The sequence below is a fragment of the Brachycentrus maculatus genome, unplaced genomic scaffold (genome assembly GCF_059751285.1).
Source record: "Brachycentrus maculatus isolate JH-2025_06_01 unplaced genomic scaffold, ASM5975128v1 h1tg000007l, whole genome shotgun sequence".
Classification (NCBI taxonomy): Eukaryota; Metazoa; Arthropoda; class Insecta; order Trichoptera; family Brachycentridae; genus Brachycentrus; species Brachycentrus maculatus.
The window spans coordinates 2,101,841-2,123,186 of record NW_028280762.1 but is presented as its reverse complement, the minus strand read 5'-3'; the positions used below and the strand labels follow the sequence as shown (position 1 = coordinate 2,123,186).

Sequence of the window (21,346 nt, the reverse complement as noted above, 5' to 3'; positions counted from 1 at the left end):
ACCAAAATTGACACCACGAATGAAAGCGGATCGATTAAAATGGGCCAGGCTACATCGAAATTACTCGGTAGATGATTGGAAAAAGGTATTTATTTAAATTGAATTTTTAACATATCATTTTAGTAAATAAACTTATATATTTGAATTAAACTTAAATTTTCATTATTTTTCAGGTCATCTTTAGTGATGAGTGCCGGTTAGAAGCCGTGACAGAGAGCCGTCAATTCGTCAGGAGAACACCAATGGAACGTAACAATGAGGCCTGTGTGGTAAAAGTTATCAAACACCCCACTGCAACAATGATATGGTCATGTGTTATTAACAATTTACCTGGGCCGTTGTTTTTCGTGGAAGGAACAATGAACCAAAATTCCTATAAGCAGGTCCTCGAACGAATTTTATTGCCCTTCTACCATACACTCGACCCAACAGAAAGTCCATACACCTTCATGCAGGATGGGGCACCTTGCCACCGGGCTTAATCAATAATAAAATTTTTGTCTAACAAAAATCTGCCTTTGCTCCCCTGGCCTGGAAATTCTCCGGACCTTAATCCTATTGAAAACGTATGGAGTATGTTAAAAAATAAGGTGTACTCATTTCCGAATCTGACAGTAGACTGTCTAAAAAAAAATATTCAAAAAATTTGGTCAAAAGACGAAAAAATAAAAAAACATGATAAAACAGTGCATTTTAAGTATGCCAAAAAGAATTGAGGCAGTTATTTCTGCCAAAGGTGGAAATACTAAATACTAACTATATTTATATGAAAATATATGCATGATTTAAGCGTAATAAAGTGTTCATGTGTAAATAAAATTCAATGTTGTTTTATTCAAGGTTTTCTCTGAGTTATTCCTGTTTGAATTGAGAAATTGCGCGAAATTCTGCGTGGCCCTAATTCATTGAGTAGATACTGTAGAACACATACGATTTATAACCTTGGTCACAATATGGTCCTTTTCAGGGCGTTTGACTCCCAATAGATCTGTTGCAAACAGTTTTGAATAAATTAAATGATACCTTTGAGGACCAAGTCGCGAACCTTGTGGAACACCGTAACGAATAGTTCATCATACGTGATTTATAATTTTGGTCACGTTATGGTATTTTTCAGATCTGCTAAAAACTATTTTGAGGCCAAAAAAGATACCTTTGAGCACCAAGACGCGAACCTTGCAGAACACCGATAGTCCATCACACACGATTGATCGTTTCTGTGATTTTGAAGTGTCCGGTCGCGTGTGCCGGGTGTGGGGGGCTCTAGCGTAGCTACGTGAAGGTGCGCGCCAGGGCCTTCCTTATCGTCATCCAGTCCTCCATGATGTCCTGGTCGTTGAGCATGTACACGATGAACGGCCCGGTGACCGTGACGGCCTTGCGCCTCGCCCGGCCGCGGAGCCCCGAGCCGCCGGCGCCCGACGCGGCGGAGTTCCAGTCCTCCCAGGACATCTCGACAGTCAGCCGGTCTTCCTCCAGCCGCCTGATCTTGTCCATCAGCTCCTCTTGGATGTAGTCGCGTGCCAGTTGCATCTCGCTCTGCGAACAACAAAAAAGCATTTGTTAAAATACAAACATTACCAAAATTACCAAAATATTTTAAGGATAAAATAGTTTTAAACAAAAATTGTCATGAACATATTACTAGAAACAAAGATAAAATAAGACTGCTATTGTTGAAAAAAACTGATTCGCAAAGTTGTTTAATGTATGAGGGGTTGGAAAATGTATGATGAGATGCTTGAATGTATGAAGAATGAAAAGAGTCTGAAAGAATTTTTAAAAAATGTTTTGTAAATATAAATATATATATATATGTATATATATATATATATATATATATATATATATATATATATATATATATATATATATATATATATATATATATATATATATATATATGTATATATATATATATATATATATATATATATATATATATATATATATATATATATATATATATATATATATATATATAAATATCCGACCACAAAGTTAATGCTTTCAATATTCAAAACATATATATATATAATACTTTTTATTAGTTGTAATATAAGCTAACTTAAGAAATATATATATGTATATATATATATATATATATATATATATATATATATATATATATATATATATATATATATATATATATATATATATATATATATATATATATATATATATATATATATATATATATATATATATATATATATATATATATATATATATATATATATATATATATATATATATATATATATATATATATATATATATATATATATATAAATATCCGACCACAAAGTTAATGCTTTCAATATTCAAAACATATATATATATAATACTTTTTATTAGTTGTAATATAAGCTAACTTAAGAAATAAAAATATATTAACCTTGTGGAATAACATGGTAATATGTATTACTAATTCTGGTGTAATTCTCGGTTGTTTCGAAAGTATATATAATAATAAAAATCATGGATGCTACATAAAGATAACATGATTTGAGGGCATGGCCTAGGTGATGTTGTCTATGATAGAAGGACCTACGATCCAAGGACGAGGAGAGCTGACCCCAATAGTCTACAAAGACGATGGTATGGAGCCAGGAAAAGAAAATGAGGGCATCTTTAGTTCTCGAAACTAGTCGTGTTCACATCGTCAAACTCAAAAGTGGTCTTATACAAATGTTCTATTTATAAATTTAAATCATCATGTTATTGCCAACATGCTGATTTAAATTTATAAATGGAACTATCTCAATATTTCAATAAACAATATGAATATCTCAGTTCTACTATGCTACATGGTTCGAAGTTTAAATAATGCACTTTTATTTTAACACAACGCGCAACATAAAAACGTACTAAACTCAAATTCGAATTTAGAATTTGTATACCTCTAAAAGAAACACCTTATACAAGTGTTCTATTCATAAATTTAAATCATCATGTTATTGTCAACATAGTGATTTTTATTTTTATATATTTTTTTAAAGGAATAACCCACAAAGCGTTTATTTTAGATGTTTGCCTGCAGGTAGGATAGTAAGGATAGGGAAGGTACATGTGAAAAATACAGAACAAACACCCAGACCAATTGAAAATAAATCATTCTTGAATTCATTTTGCAATTGGCGGGAATCGAACCCGCGACGCCAGTTTCGGAGTCGAGCGTCTACCCAACTCCGCCACGGCGCCTGTCTATTTATAAATTTAATATATTGCCCGTTCGATTAATAAACTTAAATTTATAAATAGAAATACCTCAAAGTTTCAATAAACAATATGAATATCTCAGTTCTACTATGTTACATGGTTCGAAGTTTAAATAATGCACTTTTGTTATAACACAACGCGCAACATAAAAACGTACTAAACTCAAATTCCCATATTTTTCCTCGGCGCAGACGAAGTATCGTGCGATAATACCTCATTTACATATCGCTTTTTCATTCCCTCACACGTCGGACGCGGTTTTACGATTAGTCCTGACCCGCTCGCACCCGCAGTAAACAGAAGGACAATGCACCCCGAATGCGACTACTCGATAAAAAGATTTGCAAAAGTAATAAAAGAGCGCCAAGCTGAAAATGAAGAATCATGACAGAAAGCTCATTTGGCGGTCGCACTAATAAACTCAATACGAGATTTCCATTAGTCACGGAGTTGAAGGTTTACATTGTATTGAACAATACATTTTGTGATGAAGTTTTAGCATATTATTCTAGAGAGAATTTGTCCGAGATCGAAACGTCTAACCAATAACGACATCTTTTTATTGATATCTCAAAACAAAGCTCATTTAGTCACGGTTTACATTGTATTGAGCAATACATTTTGTGATGAAGTTTTAGCATATTATTCAAAATAGAATTATCCGAAATGGAAGAGTCCAAAAAATAAAGATATGATTTTATTGATATCTCAAAACAAAGCTCATTTAGTCGCGGAGTTTAAGGTTTACATTGTATTGAGCAATACATTTTGCGATGAAATTTTAGCATATTATTCAAAAGAGAATTATCTGAAATGGAAAAGTCCAAACAATAAAGACATGATTTTATTGATATCTCAAAACAAAGCTGTTTAGTCACAAATTTAAGGTTTACATTGCATTGAACAATACATTTTTCGATGAAATTTTAGCATATTATTCAAAAGAGAATTATCCGAAATGGAAAAGTCCAAACAATAAAGACATGATTTTATTGATATCTCAAAACAAAGCTCATTTAGTCGCGGAGTTTAAGGTTTACATTGTATTGAGCAATACATTTTGCGATGAAATTTTAGCATATTATTCAAAAGAGAATTATCTGAAATGGAAAAGTCCAAACAATAAAGACATGATTTTATTGATATCTCAAAACAAAGCTGTTTAGTCACAAATTTAAGGTTTACATTGCATTGAACAATACATTTTTCGATGAAATTTTAGCATATTATTCAAAAGAGAATTATCCGAAATGGAAAAGTCCAAACAATAAAGACATGATTTTATTGATATCTCAAAACAAAGCTCAATTAGTCACTGAATTTAAGGTTTAAATTGAATTGAACAAAACATTTTGTGATGAAATTTTAGCATATTATTCAAGATAGAATTTGTCCGAGATCGAAACGTCTAACTAATGAAGATGATTTTGTTGATAGCTTAAAACAAAGATAATTTAGAAGTATGTAGTCTAGTGATGGAAGGATCGATATAGAAAAGAGAGAGAAGCAAATAAAAACCTTACAGCGAAAGCTAAACTGGAAGTGCACAATGAGGTTCTGGTACCAGTCCTAATGTATGGAAGTGAAGCATGAAGTTGGCAAAATAATAAAAGTTGAAAGTAGACTTGTTGTTGTCAGGTTGTGGTCCCGTGGTAAGTGTTGCGGACTCTTAAATTAGAGTTTCTCGGTTCGAACCCACTCTACCACAATTTGATACCTATTTCCAATAAAAAGCCGCTTAGGCTCACAGAAATAGTATGAAATTGAAAAAATTGTGTAAATAATAAAAACAGAAATATTTCTCTTTAATAAAAAAAAATAAAAAATGTGACCTCTCAGACGAATGTGCAGCAAACCGATTTTTTTCTCGGTTATACTTATTTTAAATCACTATCCACCCTCTAATTTCAAACGGCTGTAAAAAGTTAAGCTTTGACCAGTAAAACATTTTTTGTTGGTTGGAAGATGTTACATCTCAATAATATGTCTGCCAACGAACGTATATTTTGTACTTGAATTTTAAAACATAAATAAATATGAGAAATGACTAGGGTATTCGGGGTTGCATACCTGCACTCGTACTAGCTTATGTAACTTAGAGACTTATATTTTTTACGACCCTAGAGCTGGTAATGAGTAATTAGAATTCTTTTTTAGCTCGCTTTGTAAGGACCTAAAAAGGTGCCCATTTATTTATCTCAACAACTTCTGAAAGCATCATTCCTATCCCTAATTTTCTTATTTTACTATTTTTCGTTTTAAATGTGTCCCCAACCTACTCATTTCGCCACTTCTGTCCCGAAACCAGAGCTCCTCAACCGGTGTGCCGCGAGCCGGATACAGGTGTGCCCATTTCAAATTTAATGTATTTGATATTTTTAAAAATTTCACTATGTGTTTAATACACATTATTTTTCATAATATTGTCTATTTTTCAACATTTAGTATAGAATATTTTTTTAATCCCTTATCTGCACCCGATGGTATATAGGGCACTGCATCATATAAACGCAATGTTATCTTGATCGTTAACACATGAAGGAAAGGCGATTAGCCCACCGCTTAAGGTACCAGTCCAGGGTAATATTGAATAAATATTAGAGTGAAAAAATAACTTATATTTATTTGACCCCCCCCCTGGGAATGGAACCCGGTGAGACCTCCAGTACGGTAGCCCAGCGTGCTGACCATTACACTACGGAGGCGGACAATCTCGGATAGTTACCTAAGACAGCGTCGGCATAGATTGTTTCACATTAATATTTACAGGACCAACCTGCCGATGGCTATGCCTGTAGGAAGAGCTACCGCTATATTAAATAATATCACATTGGATATTGGTCTGTTTCATGTGTCTGAAGGAGTTTTCCGAAGGGGAATTCTTCTACATCTTTAAAAAGAGTCCTCTTGCTTATTTTTTAATGTATACGCCTTAAATATTTTATTTATTTATTTATTTGAACTTTTTGTACAATATGTGTGTACATTGGCGGGCTTATTGCTATAAAGCAATATCTTCCAACCAACCAGTGTGAACCAACAGACTAGTGTGAACGATCTAGGCTTGTACCTTTTGATGTCTGTTAGAAATTAGTGGGGAGATAATGCTTGAACAGGTTAAGACAAGGATAAGAAAAAAGAAAAACAAAGAAACATAAGAGAGCATAATTACAAATTAAGAATTTACACAGGGTAACATGAATAGAAAAACAAAATGACGATAAGTAAGGAAGGCATGGGAAAAGGGAATCAGGTAGAAAGTTTAAGGAAGAGAGGAGGGGTCAGGGGAGGAGGAGATGGACAGTTAGGGTTCTAAGGTAAGATAATGATGTTTCAGGGGTTTTTTGAAGGTTAAAATAGAAGGTGCATTTTTTACGTGTAGAAGTAGTTCATTCCAGAGTCTAGCCGCTTGGACAGTAAAGGAATTACTGAGGAATGCTGTGTTGTGGCAAGGAATGGAGAGTGTTCTCTCTTGGGAAGAGCGAAGCGATAGACCATGATCAGAAAGGTAAACGAAGTTTTCTACAAGATAAATTGGTGCACTGGGGTAGTGAAGAATGTTTTATAGTAGGGCGAGAGATTGTGAATTTATGCGTTGTTTAAAATGAAGCCATTTTAATTCAGTGCGACAGGGTGAAACATGGTCATATTTTATATTCTGTTTGAATAAATTGAAATTGGATAAATTGAATTGAATTGAATCTCGACAATAGAGTAATTATTATAACTAAATAATTTTTCAATGTTTATACATATATATTTAGGCTTTTGGTGTGCCACGGAATTCTAGTAAGATTTTTGGTGTGTCGTTGTTGAGAAAAAGTTGCAGATCACTGCACCGAACCACCCCTAAACCTCTCTTCTTAATTAAACTCCGCGCTAAAGCGTTCATAATAATCTAGACAGTTTTCTCCGGCAGAATTCCTACATAAACGTTAAACACTAGCAATTTCCACAAAAAATTACATTAAAAGAAAATGAGCTTATTATACGACCAGTGGCGGTACTTCCCTAGAAGCCCAAAAGCTCGGCTTGCCTAACAATTCTAAATAAAAATGATTAAATCTAGACCAAATGATTAAAAATACATAATTAATGCATGACTTTTTTTAAATTATCGCGCGCTTACATGATTATTAAACACTATGCATGCCATTATATGGTGAAAATATTTTATTAAAGTGAACATTTTCTTTATTTCAAGGTGATGGCTATAACTTACAAAAGTTACATGTTAGCATATTTTTACAATGATAATACATTGTTTATATTTATAATACTTTCTGGGTGCTTACTATACTGGGAAATGAGGTGAAGAAATCATAGGTACATCATGTATTCACGAATGTGAAAAATAATGAGCTTGCCTTACTGGTAAACCCTAGGAACGCCTAGGAACGCAAAGCTCAACTTGAAAAGCACGTAAAACTTTGAAGCTCGTTACTTAAGGCCCAGCATTCGTTAAATCGCAATTTAATTTTCTCTACACCCAGGTAACATTAGACGTAATTGAATTTTTCTTAAAACGCCGTTTTTGTATTGATAAGAACTTAAAACAATTTTTTTTTCGACATAAATATATGGTTTTTGAAAAGAAAAGAGTTATTGAAAGGTAAGGAGTTAAAAAAGAATATTTTTTCAATATCTTCATCTTCAAACCCTCATCCACACCCAATGATGCATAGGGCACTACATCATATAAACACAGTGTTATCTTGATCGTTAACACATGTGCATAGGGCACTGCTTCATATAATAATAAATAATAAAACCCTTATCCGCACCCCAATGGTGCATAGGGCACTACATCATATAAACACAGTGTTATCTTGATCGTTAACACATGAAAGAAAGGTGATCAGCCCTCCAATTCAGGTACCAGTCCAGGGTAACATTGAATAAATATTAAAGTGAAATAATCACATATATTTATTTGACCCGCCCCCTGGGAATCGAACCCGGGACCTCCAGTACGGTAGCAGCCCAGCGTGCTGACCATTACACTACGCAGGCGGAGTAAATCATTAGAATCTTAAAAAATCCCTTTAAATATTCAATAAAAGCAATGCGATATCCCAGATTTATGCAAATACCATATTGTTTTATCAGTTCCGATTGTATACTTTATCTAGGTATCAAATTGAATAAATACGGGCATGTTGGCTAACGTAACTTATCACCTCGTTTCAGAAAGCATTTATTTTGATTTCGACTTAGTCCAATGTGTGTTTTGTTAGAATACGAACAAAATAAATTAAACGTGTATTGAAAGGGTAAAAAGGTAAATCCATCAGTAACGCTCAAATACAGAGAGCATGAAAACACTTCCCAAATCCTCTATTAATTATTCTTACATAAGCATACTTTATTCACAATCTTTTGGGTGTGTTCAAAACTGGGTTTTCTCCCACTTAGTAATGATTTTCCTTTATTTTAATATATATTTTGATTTATTTACTTGTTCGGGAATTGTACAGCTTTACATTTAAAAAAATATATAATAAAAAATAGTTACATTAACAATAATAAACATTACATTACATTGATCAAAGAAAACACTTGTTTTTTACCACTTGAATTTTATTATAGACTACATGTTTCAGAAGTTAAACTTCCATCATTCAGGTCTGTATAGTTACTATACAGACCTGAATGATGGAAGTTTAACTTCTGAAACATGTAGTCTATAATAAAACTCAAGTGGTAAAAAACAAGTGTTTTCTTTAATCTTTGTAACATGTCTTACCACAAAGTTGATGCCGAAACAATAAATAAATAAAATTACATTACATTAACAAAAATATATTATTTATTGATTCGGCATTAACTTTGTGGAATGACATGATTATTTTATTAAAAATTAAACACTCGAATAATCCACTTAATTGAGTTTTATTTCATTTACGACTAGTTTCAAAAACGACAATTGTTTTCATCTTCTGGTACAAATTAAAACAAGAAGATGAAAACAATTGTCGTTTTCGAAACTAGTCGTAAATAAAATAAAACTCAATTAAGTGGATTATTCAAGTGTTTAATTTTTAATAAAATTAACAAAAATAGTTTCATTGATAAAAATAAAGCCAATTCAACTAAAAAAAATAACTCCTGTAATTGGAGATAATCCAGATTTTGTGAACAAGTATTTAGACACACACTCAAAATGTTGTAAATAAATTATCTGGTCAAATTATAAGCTTAAATAATGAAAATGAAAATGATATTTTCTGGCGTTTTTCATGTGTGTGATTATAATAAGAGTTTCTGCTCAATAAATAGCTTCTTTACATCTCACCAATAGAAGTTCTAGTGATTCAAGAATAATGTTTCCAAATTGGTTCATATATATAGAACTTCCAAGAATTAGAGTAGTGGGGTTGTCAATAAAGGGTAGTAATGGTGAATATTAGACGTGTGTAAAGTGATCACTTAAACCAGCCTATGACGGTCGTCAGCCCCGTAAATGCCCAGACTTCCATATTATTCTTCATCTTTGATGACATTTAAAAAAATAGTATCTAATTAAACAATTCCATTGATTAAAAAAAATAATAAATTCTATACTTTCTTATTATTATGCCCGCCTCCATAGTCCGCGCAGGACTGATCACCTTCCTTTTATATAATTGACGATCAAATTAACATTGCATTCATTTGACGCTGTGCCCTATGCACCAATGGGTGCAATCAAAGGGTGGGATCAATATTCGCAAGTCGTAAAACATAGAAAGTAGCTTCTGCAAACTCTAGAAACTTCTTTGGTTATCCCTTTTTTAAGCGACAAAACGAACATATTTTTATCCTGTTAGGTCGGTTATTCCCGAACACAGGTATTGAATTAATGCCTGGATGGATGCAGCGAAGGATGCGGCACACAAAGGACGCAAGGGAGGACTATACCTGCTTCTGAATGATATTTTGTCCTACGACCCCTTCGTCCTTCTCACCGAAGAGCTTACGGGGAATTACAGAGACACCGAGAGATTACAAAAATGCTGCGTACCTGACTATGCTAATGTACGACAGAGGTCTTGTAAAGTGAAGACATATTTCTCGGCAGGTAATGAAACATTCAGGAGGCTACATAAATTACAAAAAATAACAACATAATTTATATATATATATATATATATATATATATATATATATATATATATATATATATATATATATATATATATATATATATATATATATATTATTTATTCTTTTTTTTAAAATCTCATCAAAGATGAAGAAGAATATGGAAGTCTGAGCATTTCTGGACGACATTTGATGAGATGTCAAAAAATAATATGAAAATAACTTCTGTAATTGGAGATTTTTTAACTAAAAAAAAAAGATTTCTTTAAAAATAATGGCGTATGTCAAGAAGTCGCGTGTTCCCACCCCTAGTTAAGACAGTTAGTCCGCTTGTGCATTACACGGAATTTTACTGACAGTCCGGTTTTGAAAAATGAAAGCGACTACGACAGTTTATCGTTATCGAATTTACGCGCAACGTGTTCACGCACCGATCAAGAGCACCTATCCGAAGAAAGATGGACAAAAGCACAAGCCAATCCAAGCCAGTCATCGTTTTAAAACGCTAACTGACATGCCGGACGGTAAAATTCCGTGTAGTGCACAAATACCCTTAGAGACAGTAGAGAGACGATTTATCCAGAAAAGGTTGCGCTTAAAACTGGGAAATTAATTTCAGTTTAGTTTAGCATGGTACGAACCCTTAATTAAAGATTACACGAAAACTGCCCGCTTTTTTAAATTAAAAAATACAAGCAATTTATATTTTAATAAAGAAAATTAACATTTATCATATTAAATTTAATTAAATTAGTACCGAGGTTTCCAGGAACTTTCATTTATTTCCTACATAATACATTTCCTATTTTTCCGGATGGTACACAGGACACCGCATTGGAACGGCGCGGTATAAACTTAATAATTTATTAAAGATCTCTTAGACGAATGTGCGGTAAAGCGGTGTGTGATAGATGTTCGAACAGTGAAATAAGGAGAGAATGCTAATATGAGAAAAGAAACACTGTAGATAAAATTAAAAAAGGTGTGTTGAGATGGAAGGGGGGTAAAACAAATTTGTGAGGCGAATGCAGTTGGAAAAAGGAGCGGAGGAAGACCGAGGAAAACTTGGCATGATCGGGTATGTCAAATACTTGAAAGTGTGTTAAAATAACTCCTATAATTGGAGATAATCCAGATTTGTGACCAAGTATTTGGTCACACTCAAAATAGTGTAAATTACATAATTACATGATAAGAATTCAAAAATCAAATGTTGCAGTAATTTAAAAGTAAATTTAAATTAATTAATAAATTTTTACATGGCATTTTAATAAGCACTTACTTGAACTTAAGAGTTAACTAACACATTAGTTGTCAGTGCTGGTATTCCCATTTTCAACGTAATTATCTGTTCTTATCGAAGAATCTGGATTAGAGAAAATCCAATAATCCAGACCTGTAAACAAGTATTGAGGGACACACCTAAAATGTTGTAAATTTATATTGTCTTTATATATGAAATGGAAATCTGCAAAGCAAGCTCAAAATGTTGTAAATTTATATTCTCTTTATATTTGAAATGGGAACCGCAAACATGCACTGAAACGTTCATTTCACGAATTGTTTCATTGATACATGAGTGAATAATTATTGAAATTCAATTAAAATAGAGTCATGAAAAAGAGTTACATCGATGAAGCGGACTGAACTCTAAAACTAGCTCCGTATATTGTCACGAGATACAAAAATAGGTTTTTTTGGCACCGCTGTCGCTCGCGTACGGCTTTCGAAATAAAAACGTTTTTATCATTTATATTTGAAGCACTTACTTTGTGATTTTCCATTTTATAATTAAAATGTAACCAGTTCTCTAAGTCTACCGGTTTTGAAGCTAACCACTTCTTTATCAAGACTGATTAATTAATTAATTGATTAAGTTATAATATATATATATATATATATATATATATATATATATATATATATATATATATATATATATATATATATATATATATATATATATATATATATATATAAAAGATTTTTAACCCAGCCATAGATGGTTCCCGCGAACTTACACGTAAAGCGTCAAGAGATTTACGATAAATGAGGGTGTCCAGAAATTTCCACAACATTTTAAGTGTGTCTAAATACTTGTTCACAAATCCGGGTTTCTTCACTTACATTTTTATTTAGGAGTTAATTTACATGTTTATATCATTCTTAAAAAAATGTAGTGTGGTTGTTTATAATGGGTGAAAAGGTGAAATTTACAAGTGTGTAAAGTGACCACTTGCTAATCTATGACATTACGTAGTCCTTGCAAATACTCAGACTTCCATATTCTTCATCTATGTGAGATGTCACTGACCATTCATTGAATTGGTTCATTGAATATTCATTTTTTTCAAGAATTAAGGTATGGTTCTAAAGCTTCGAGAAATACGTGAATCGAAAACGCGAATAATCCTTCACAGGTGGCATACTTTCCACCCTTCTCAGATATTTTTCTACCCTCATATATATTTATTCAAAATATCGATTTTCACGCGACACTAACAAAATGCTTATATTTTGTACTTGATTCTTATTTTTCCGTATGATTTTCTTTTCGGACAAACAATACTTAATTTTTTTGAAAATAACTTTAAGATATAGCTCACTCCTTCAATAACGTCATATATCAAAATACTTGATTTTTCAGGACATCGTTTTCAAAGTTTAAAAATATAATAAAATGTATTAAAAATAAATATCAAGCCACTTATTGAACTTTTTACTGTGCAACAGATCTTTTTGGGTAAAACCTGAAGGTCTTTTCTCCATTTGAAAAATATTATTTAAAAAATAATTAAACGATACCTTTTCTTCAAAATGCAAACAGCACTTTCTGCCCTGTGCGGGTAAATATTAAGTTAAAAATATGCCACTTTTGCTGGGATATAGTACATTTTTTGGGCATTCCAAAAACATGCACAACTGAAAATTGACGATTTTTGATATATGACGTTGTTGAAAGGAGTAAGCGATATATAAAAAATACACATACGAACCAGATGATTTTATGCATTGTTTTCTTTGCATTTGAAGACGGTTTTATTATTTAGATTTTAATTGAAGAAAAACTTTCTTAATTTTTGAAATATTACTTTTATTCATCGATTTCCACTACTCGTATTCCATTTCGTACTATGAGAAAGAAATAATGGTTTTACGATAGCTGAAGAAAAGATACAAATCACTTAATTACAATTTTTCTAAACAACGAAAGATTACTCGGCTGTCTTAACATAAAACACAGTAAGGGACATTTTTTTAAATACTTTTTTTTCATTTTTGGACTAAGTAAATTGTACTCTTAAAAACCGGCCACAAGGCCTACATTAAGAAAAAGAAGAAAAAGACTCGCATAAGACCACTTTTTTTAGTTTATTAATGTACACACGAGATGTCCTCATCAACAGGTGGAAATACAAACAGATTACTGTTGTATTTTCACTTGTTGATGAAGTTCTCGAAGTAGTAGTGTTTACATTTAGAAAAAAACTCAAAAATTTTAATAATGTCATTCCACAAAGATGCTAAATCAATAAATTAAAAAAATGTTTTTTTACAAGTGTTTTATTTATATTTAGAGCATCATGTTATTCTACAAAGTTATTGCAGATCAATAAATGAAACATTAATAAACTCGAATAGTGGTCTTAATACAAATATTTAATTTTTATATTTAAATCAACATGTTATTTATTCCACAACGTGAATGCTAAATAATAAAAAAATATTTTCATCTCACCAACAGATGTCTCTAGTGAAGTTCTAGTGATTCGAGAACAAGGCTTCTTAATTGGTTCATATATATAGAACTTCCAAAAATTAATAGATTTATATTATCCACTGACACTTCGTGATGGAATTGCATTTTTAATATATTATTAGATTAAAACCAATATTTTTAGCTTTTCCACTTTTTTTATTTGACCAGCGACCGGGTTTCGTCGTTACCGACATCATCAGACTGGTTACCGACATCATCACCAGTCTGATGATGTCGGTAACGACGAAACCCGGTCGCTGGTCAAATAAAAAAAGTGGAAAAGCTAAAAATATTGGTTTTAATCTAATAATATATCCAAAAATTAAAGTAGTGTGGTTGTCAATAATGGGTAGAATTGGTGAATGTTACACGTGTGTAAAGTGATCACTTAAACCAGCCTATGACGGTCGTCAGCCTTGTAAATTGCCAGACTTCCATGTTCTTCTTCATCTTTAATGGGATGTCAAAAATAATTTGAAAAAATATGGAGATAATCCAGATTTGTGAACAAGTATTTGGACACATTCAAAATATTGTAAATAAAAAAAAACATATAAATATTCGTATTTTCCACAAAGTTTATAATAATAAAACAGAATGTCAACTATTCATTCGTAAAAAAACTTTCTTTTGATGTGATATAATTTGCAATAGGCGCATAAGATGCGTTACGGGGGCCTAGTACTTAGGCAGGATAAGAATTTTTATTTAAAAAAATAATGTAAATAAAAATTTGAACAAAAAATGATACCCTTTTAAGGTGGCGTGAATACTCCTTGCAGATTTGCTTTTTTCTGTACATGGAGACAAAGTGACGGGAAAAATGCAGGAATACCAGAATGAGAAGTGAGAGACAGAAATAATGGCAGTAGCTGGCATCAACTCAAGAGTCGAGACAGAGCTCTGAGGCTTTTTCTCGACCTCGTGACTATTTCCAAACACACTCCGGCCTATTTATAGCGCGGATCCGGCGTAATTATATTCAAATCTTCCGCTATGTATAGCGTATGGAAAGCGGCGCGGATCATGGAGCCGCTTTTGGAAAATATATTCATTTTATAGAATAAAATAAATCATAAATATTAATTTTTTCTCTCATTTTTCCTTTTTTTTCAAACACCGTATGTACATTTTGCCCTTTATGAATGTACTGGCTTCAAAAATTTAATTAATTGATTCGGCAGTCACTTTGTGGTACAATCTTTTTGTTTTTATTTAAGTTTTACTAAGTAAATACCACTATTTCTTAAAATCTATTGCCATACGTATTTCGATGCACTACGCATCATTTTCAAACACCGTTTGTACATTTTGCATTTTTTAAACGTACTGGCTTTAATGATTTCATTAATTGATTCGGCAGTCACTTTGTGGTAAAATCTATTTGTTTTCATTTAAGTTTTACTTAGTAAATACCACTTTTTCTTAAAATCTATTGTGACACGTATTTCGATGCATTCCGCATCATTTTCAAACACGGTATGTACATTTTGCCTTTCTCAACAGTACTGGCTTCAATAATAAAAAGCCAAAATGTACATACGGTGTTTGAAAATGATGCGGAAAGCATCGAAACACGTGTCACAATAGATTTTAAGAAATAGTGGTATTTACCAAATAAAACTTAAATTAAAAATTAATATTTTACCAAGGGGGTGAATTCTCTCGAACATTTATTTCGTAGTTCATAATTTTACTGAATACTGGTGGGACGAAATTTAATAAAGCAAGTCGTCCCTTAATTTATTACCTCTATCATATTTGTTTTCCCAACAACCCCAATTTATCGACAAAACTTATTTAAAGTAGGCATCTACATTACGAATATGATTTATTTTGTTTTTTAATTAAATTTTACTTGGTAAATACTACTAACCTCCGTAGCGTAATGGTCAGCACGCTCGGCTACCGTGCTGGATGTCCCGGGTTCGATTCCCAGCGTGGGGGTCAAAAATAAATATAAGTGATTTTTCAATCTAATGTTTATTCAAGATTACCCTGGACTGGTACCTGAAGCGGAGGGCTGATCACCTTTCCTTCATGAATTAACAACGATCCCGATAACACTGCGTTCATATGATGCAGTGCCCTATGCACCATCGGGTGCGGATAAGGGTTTTAAGAGAGAAATTTTACACATTTTTTCATGAATGGCATTTTTTGGTATTTTGTGGCACATTTTATAAACTCATAAAATACACCAAAAAAATGTACTATGTACGCGATCGTACTGATAATGAGTAGAACATGTTCATCGTATTATTCATAACAAAACTCCCATATCGTTGACCCACATCGTTGACCAATTTTGATGAACGATAAATAGAGGAAAGCAGACTGAATACAGTCGAAATGCGATCACTCAGACGAATGTGTGGCAAAACGATGTTTGATAGATGTTCGAATGATGAAATAAGGAAAGAATGTAAGGCTGAGAAAAATCACTTTGATATAAAACACAATACGAAGTTTGAGCTTCAAATATTGACTACATACATTGCAGTGTTCCGAAAACTTTTTCTATTCAAGGTACCTACTTCTACCAAATTAAGAAATTTCAAAAGGTGCATATTTACTATATTATGGTAACATATTTAACATTCTGGTTCCAACCCTTATGTATGGAAGCGAAGCATGGAGTTGGCAAAAGAAGGATGAAAGCAGACTGAATGCAGTCGAAATGCGATCCCTCAGACGAATGTGTGGCAAAACGATGTTTGATAGATGTTCGAATGATGAAATAAGGAAAAAATGTAAGGCTGAGATAAGCATTATCGATAAAATTAAGAAAGGTGTGTTGAGATGGTATGGACATGTGAAACGTATGAGTGAAGAAAGAACGGTCAAACAAATTTATGAGGCGAATGTAGTTGGAAAAAGAAGCAGAGGACGATCGAGGAAAACTTGGCTCAATCAGGTATGTCAAATACTTGAAAGCGGCCGGGTCAGGAGTCGTAATAATCGTCGGGTATGTATGAGGAGGTGAATGAATATAAAAGAGGCGAAGAATGTTTGCAAAGACAGAGTGGTGTGGCGTTCGATTCTCTCTGCTTACCCTTGCGGAGAAGCGGCGTGATGGTTAGTTAGTTAGTTAGTTTTGTTTAGAGTTTGTTCTACTCGTGGGAAGCGCTAAGGTGTCAGTATGGCAGTAGCACTGACCTTGAAGTTCTGCTGCGCGGCCTGCTCCTCGGCGTCGTACTTGTTGTTGACGTTGTCGACGCGCATCTGGCGCAGCACGGCCGCCACCTCGAGCCGCTGGCGCATGTGCTCCTGCAGGCGCTGCAGCGGGCCCAGGTACTCGCCCGAGCGGCCGCCGCGCACCTCGGCCAGCTGCCACTCCACCTGCGCCATGCGCTCCTTGTACAGCTGCTCGCGCAGCACGCCGAACTGCCGCTCCAGGTCGGCTGCGGACAGAAGGAACTGATGTAGGAGCGTCTAGGCCGGTCTAAGGCACTTGCGTATTCGGAAGCGTCTAGGCTGATCTTAGGCACTTGCGTATTCGGAAGGAACTGACACAGAAGCGACTAGGGTAGTCTTAGGCACTTGCGTATTCGGAAGCGTCTAGGCTAGTCTTGGGCACTTGCGTATTGGAAAGGATCTGATACAGAAGCGACTAGGCTGGTCTTAGGCACTTGCATATTGGAAATGATCTGATACAGGAGCGTCTAGGCCGGTCTAAGGCACTTGCGTATTCGGAAGCGTCTAGGCTGGTCTTAGGCACTTGCGTATTCGGATGAATGTGATACAATAGTATCTAGGTTAACACTGGTCTTAGGCACTTGCGTATTAAGATGGATGTGATACAGTAATGTCTAGGCTCAACAACGCTAGTTTTAGGCACCTGCGTATTAGAAAGCATCTGATCCAGAAACGTCTAGGCTAGTCTTAGGCACTTGCGTATTCGAAAGGATCTGATACAGAAGGCTTCATGAAAGACTTGTCTTGCACAACAATTTTTTTATGGACTAAGTTGCGAAAATGATCGAAAATGTGAAATTTCAGTTTTGTACTGACATTTTTGGTGGAACTTCATTTTATATATGGTAATGAAATAAGAACTAAACTAAAAACTAAAAATTAACAAAGGTGTGTTGCCATGGTTTGGAAATAACGGTAAAACAAATTAATGATTAACATTGTTAGATTTATTAATGAGACGAATGTAGTTGAAAAAAGAAGCAGAGGAAGACCGAGGAAAACATGGCAGGATCGCCATCCAAACGTAACCTTATAACGAAAAGTTTACAAACGTCTTCACCCCCTATATTTCACCCTAGTTCGGTAAAAATCAACGAATTATCTAGTAAATTACGTGCGCTCTAGACAGAAGTGTCAAAAACCCAAAAGCGAACGCAGCCGCTTTCATAAATTTAAATACAAATATAAATAAGTTTAAATACTATTGTAAATCACAAAATCGGTACATTTGCAGTGAGTTGTCGATGTTAGATCTAAGAAAAACTAAACTTTTGTTAGTTGGAACTAAAGATACATATAATGAAATACAAACAAAATACATACATAAATGACAAAAAAAAATGTGGAATATGATAATATAGTACAAGGGGGATTATCTCAAACTGTGAAGCATTGGAAAGATATACTTATGTAAATATTGTCAAAAATGAATCACATTCTCAATAACTTGATAATTGAATGGTTATAAATTATTTATAAAAATAAAATAACAACAATAACTAGCTAATTATAATGCCTTACCGCGGGAGTAGGCAGAGAAAACAGCAAACCACACCACTTCATCTTTCCAAACAATCTTTGCCTCTTTCACATTCATGGATGTCCTCACACATACCCACCGATTATTCCGACTCCTGACCTGAACACTATAATCCTCTTGATTATCCATCTTGAGTATTTAATATACTGATCATGCCATGTTTTCCTCAGGTTTCCCCTGTACCTATTTCCAACGTTATTCGTTCACCTCGTAAATTTGATCAATAACAATTTTTTTTTGGATATATCAAAAGTATCATGTTGTTTTTAGTGTAAAGATACAAAAGCCGTAGCAGATATTTATTAATATCAATTATAACGAAGGCGACAATGGTATGTGCATGTGAGGAGAATGGAACCATCCAGACTCCCTTACATTGTACTGTAAAAGGTAGACGACTCCCGGGCAGACCACCAAAGAGATGGATCGACAGCTGGGAATCGACATCGCAGGAGGCTAATCCCGCTTAAAAACCGGCCACAAGGCCTACACCAAATAAAAGAAGAAGAATAATGATAATAAAAATAATAAGAATATAAACGGCTTTACAAAAAAATGGATGTTTGAAAAAACCATTTATCTCAACATACTGTATTACTTCCTCAAAGAATTCATACAAAGTGACTTTTTCTAAGTCATAAAAGCTAGCAAAAGCTAAGGTGGTATGCTCAGAGAATTATTAAGGGTAAGCAGTAGAGCTAGGTAGTAAGGTAAATAACTACTTCTTACTAGGGTAGGCAGTAGAGGTAGGTAGTAAGGTAAGCTAGGTACTACTTAGTAAAGTAGGGTAGGCACTGCTTTTCTGCCTATATGGAATGCACGCCCCTGATACTAACATATATTTTTGTTAACAATTTTAAGCACTTGATTTAATATACCCGAACCTGCTAACAGAACGGTTGATTTACAAAAATCAAAGACAGATTGTCACCCACCCTACAACAATTTGATTCTTATTTTTAAACGCAGTGGACCTAATATCACTTGAGATGAGCACAAGAAACATAAATATAACTAATAATAGCTATTTTATTACTATAATTACTTTAAAAGAAAAATTCTGATATACTCACAACATCTCAGAGCTTATTTAGACAATTTTCACATATAAATTAAGGTAACGGTAGTAAATTATGGCAAATTTATAATGATTTTTAATGAATCGCTAAGATTATTTGTGATTTTTGCTATTCGAAGTGATGTAATGAATGAAAAAAATGAGTAGTAGATCAATTATATTTCAGTAAGATTAAAATGGAGGACTTAAGTGACCTTTAGCATATAAACGACATTATAAGAAATGAACGCAGGAACAAAATCAAATCTGAAAACAATATTATTGTTACTCATAGGATGGGCTATGTCTGATGAATATAAGTATTCTTTTTAATGTAAGAATCAGTACTTGATAACTATTACATTTTACTGGAAAATTAATGTTCTAGTTATCTGTGTCAAATCCAAACATAACCCAAGCCCAGGATTTGAGGTTATGTGTTGACAACAAACAGTGAAATGGTATTTACCTAAGTTATCCATGCATTCGTTACGTCTTCTCTCGCATTCCCCTTCGTCCATCTCGGAGGAGTCATCGGAATCCGGTTCATCAGCGCTGGAATCCCTATCAGCCCCTCTGGAGGAGGCAACAGATCGTTCGGACTCCGCGGCCGACATGTCGCCCTCGCCGTCACTTTCTCCGTCTACTTTCATCGCCGGCATTGTACCTCACATAAATATCACTGCACCGCAACAATAACAATCGAATCTTTCGATTCTACCCTAATAACAAACAAACACCTAAACGTCACATTAAAACATTAAGCGCCAAATTGTTACTTTGCAAACTTGACTGTCAGATGCGTTGTTTGGGTAGCGCGCTGAGGTTGGCAGCGCGCAGACGTTTGCGCTCGCGCCCCTGGCGGCCGTCGGAGGAACTAATAAAAAATGGCGTCGTTTCCGCCGAACGAACTTTATCCGGTAAAATGTCCTTGAGAATGCGCGATGTCTGGTGCGCAAGCGCGCGGCTCGCTACATAAATAATGAACTTACGACCTACATGCTGTTGCTACGCTCGGTGACGTCACCAGAGCAAATAGTTGAGTTAGTATGTAGATAACATAATATATAGGCACTATACAAGCCTATGTATCGAGATATTTACGAGTTTTATATAGGAGCTAAGGTCGACATATCGGATTTTCTTGGAAAGTTTTTATATAACACGGGTCCGCGCGCTAAACAGCTTTGCTTTGTTTCACTTCTGAGAAATTTTGCTCGGAAGTTTATGCAACCATTTTACGTTAGGTGCTTACATTAACATTCTAGCCACCACGCGGCCATTCCAACTGCATTTTAACTTTTTTGTAATAACTTTTTACTATATTTTTCGTACAGGGAAGGCAAAACTTATGATTTTTATTTTGAAATAATTATTTTCCCGTTGTAAGCATGTACTGAGTATGTATCTAGTACTACCTAAGCTCAAAATACGTGTTATCGACATAGAATATTAATATTACTGGCAATTATTTACTGAAATT

General features: G+C 33.8%; 1 protein-coding gene across 1 annotated transcript; it reads right to left on the bottom strand.

Annotated features, from left to right (window-relative positions):
• Positions 1-923: 923 nt before the first annotated feature.
• Brms1 (breast cancer metastasis-suppressor 1-like protein) lies at positions 924-20,684 on the bottom strand. The gene is made up of 3 exons (XM_088260170.1): positions 20,333-20,684; positions 17,228-17,472; positions 924-1,539 (listed from the first exon to the last, which is right to left on the bottom strand). Exons 1-3 carry the CDS (start codon positions 20,523-20,525, stop codon positions 1,273-1,275), a joined length of 705 nt encoding a protein of 234 aa, XP_088116296.1. The 5' UTR covers positions 20,526-20,684; the 3' UTR covers positions 924-1,272.
• Between the last annotated feature and the right edge of the window lie 662 nt (positions 20,685-21,346).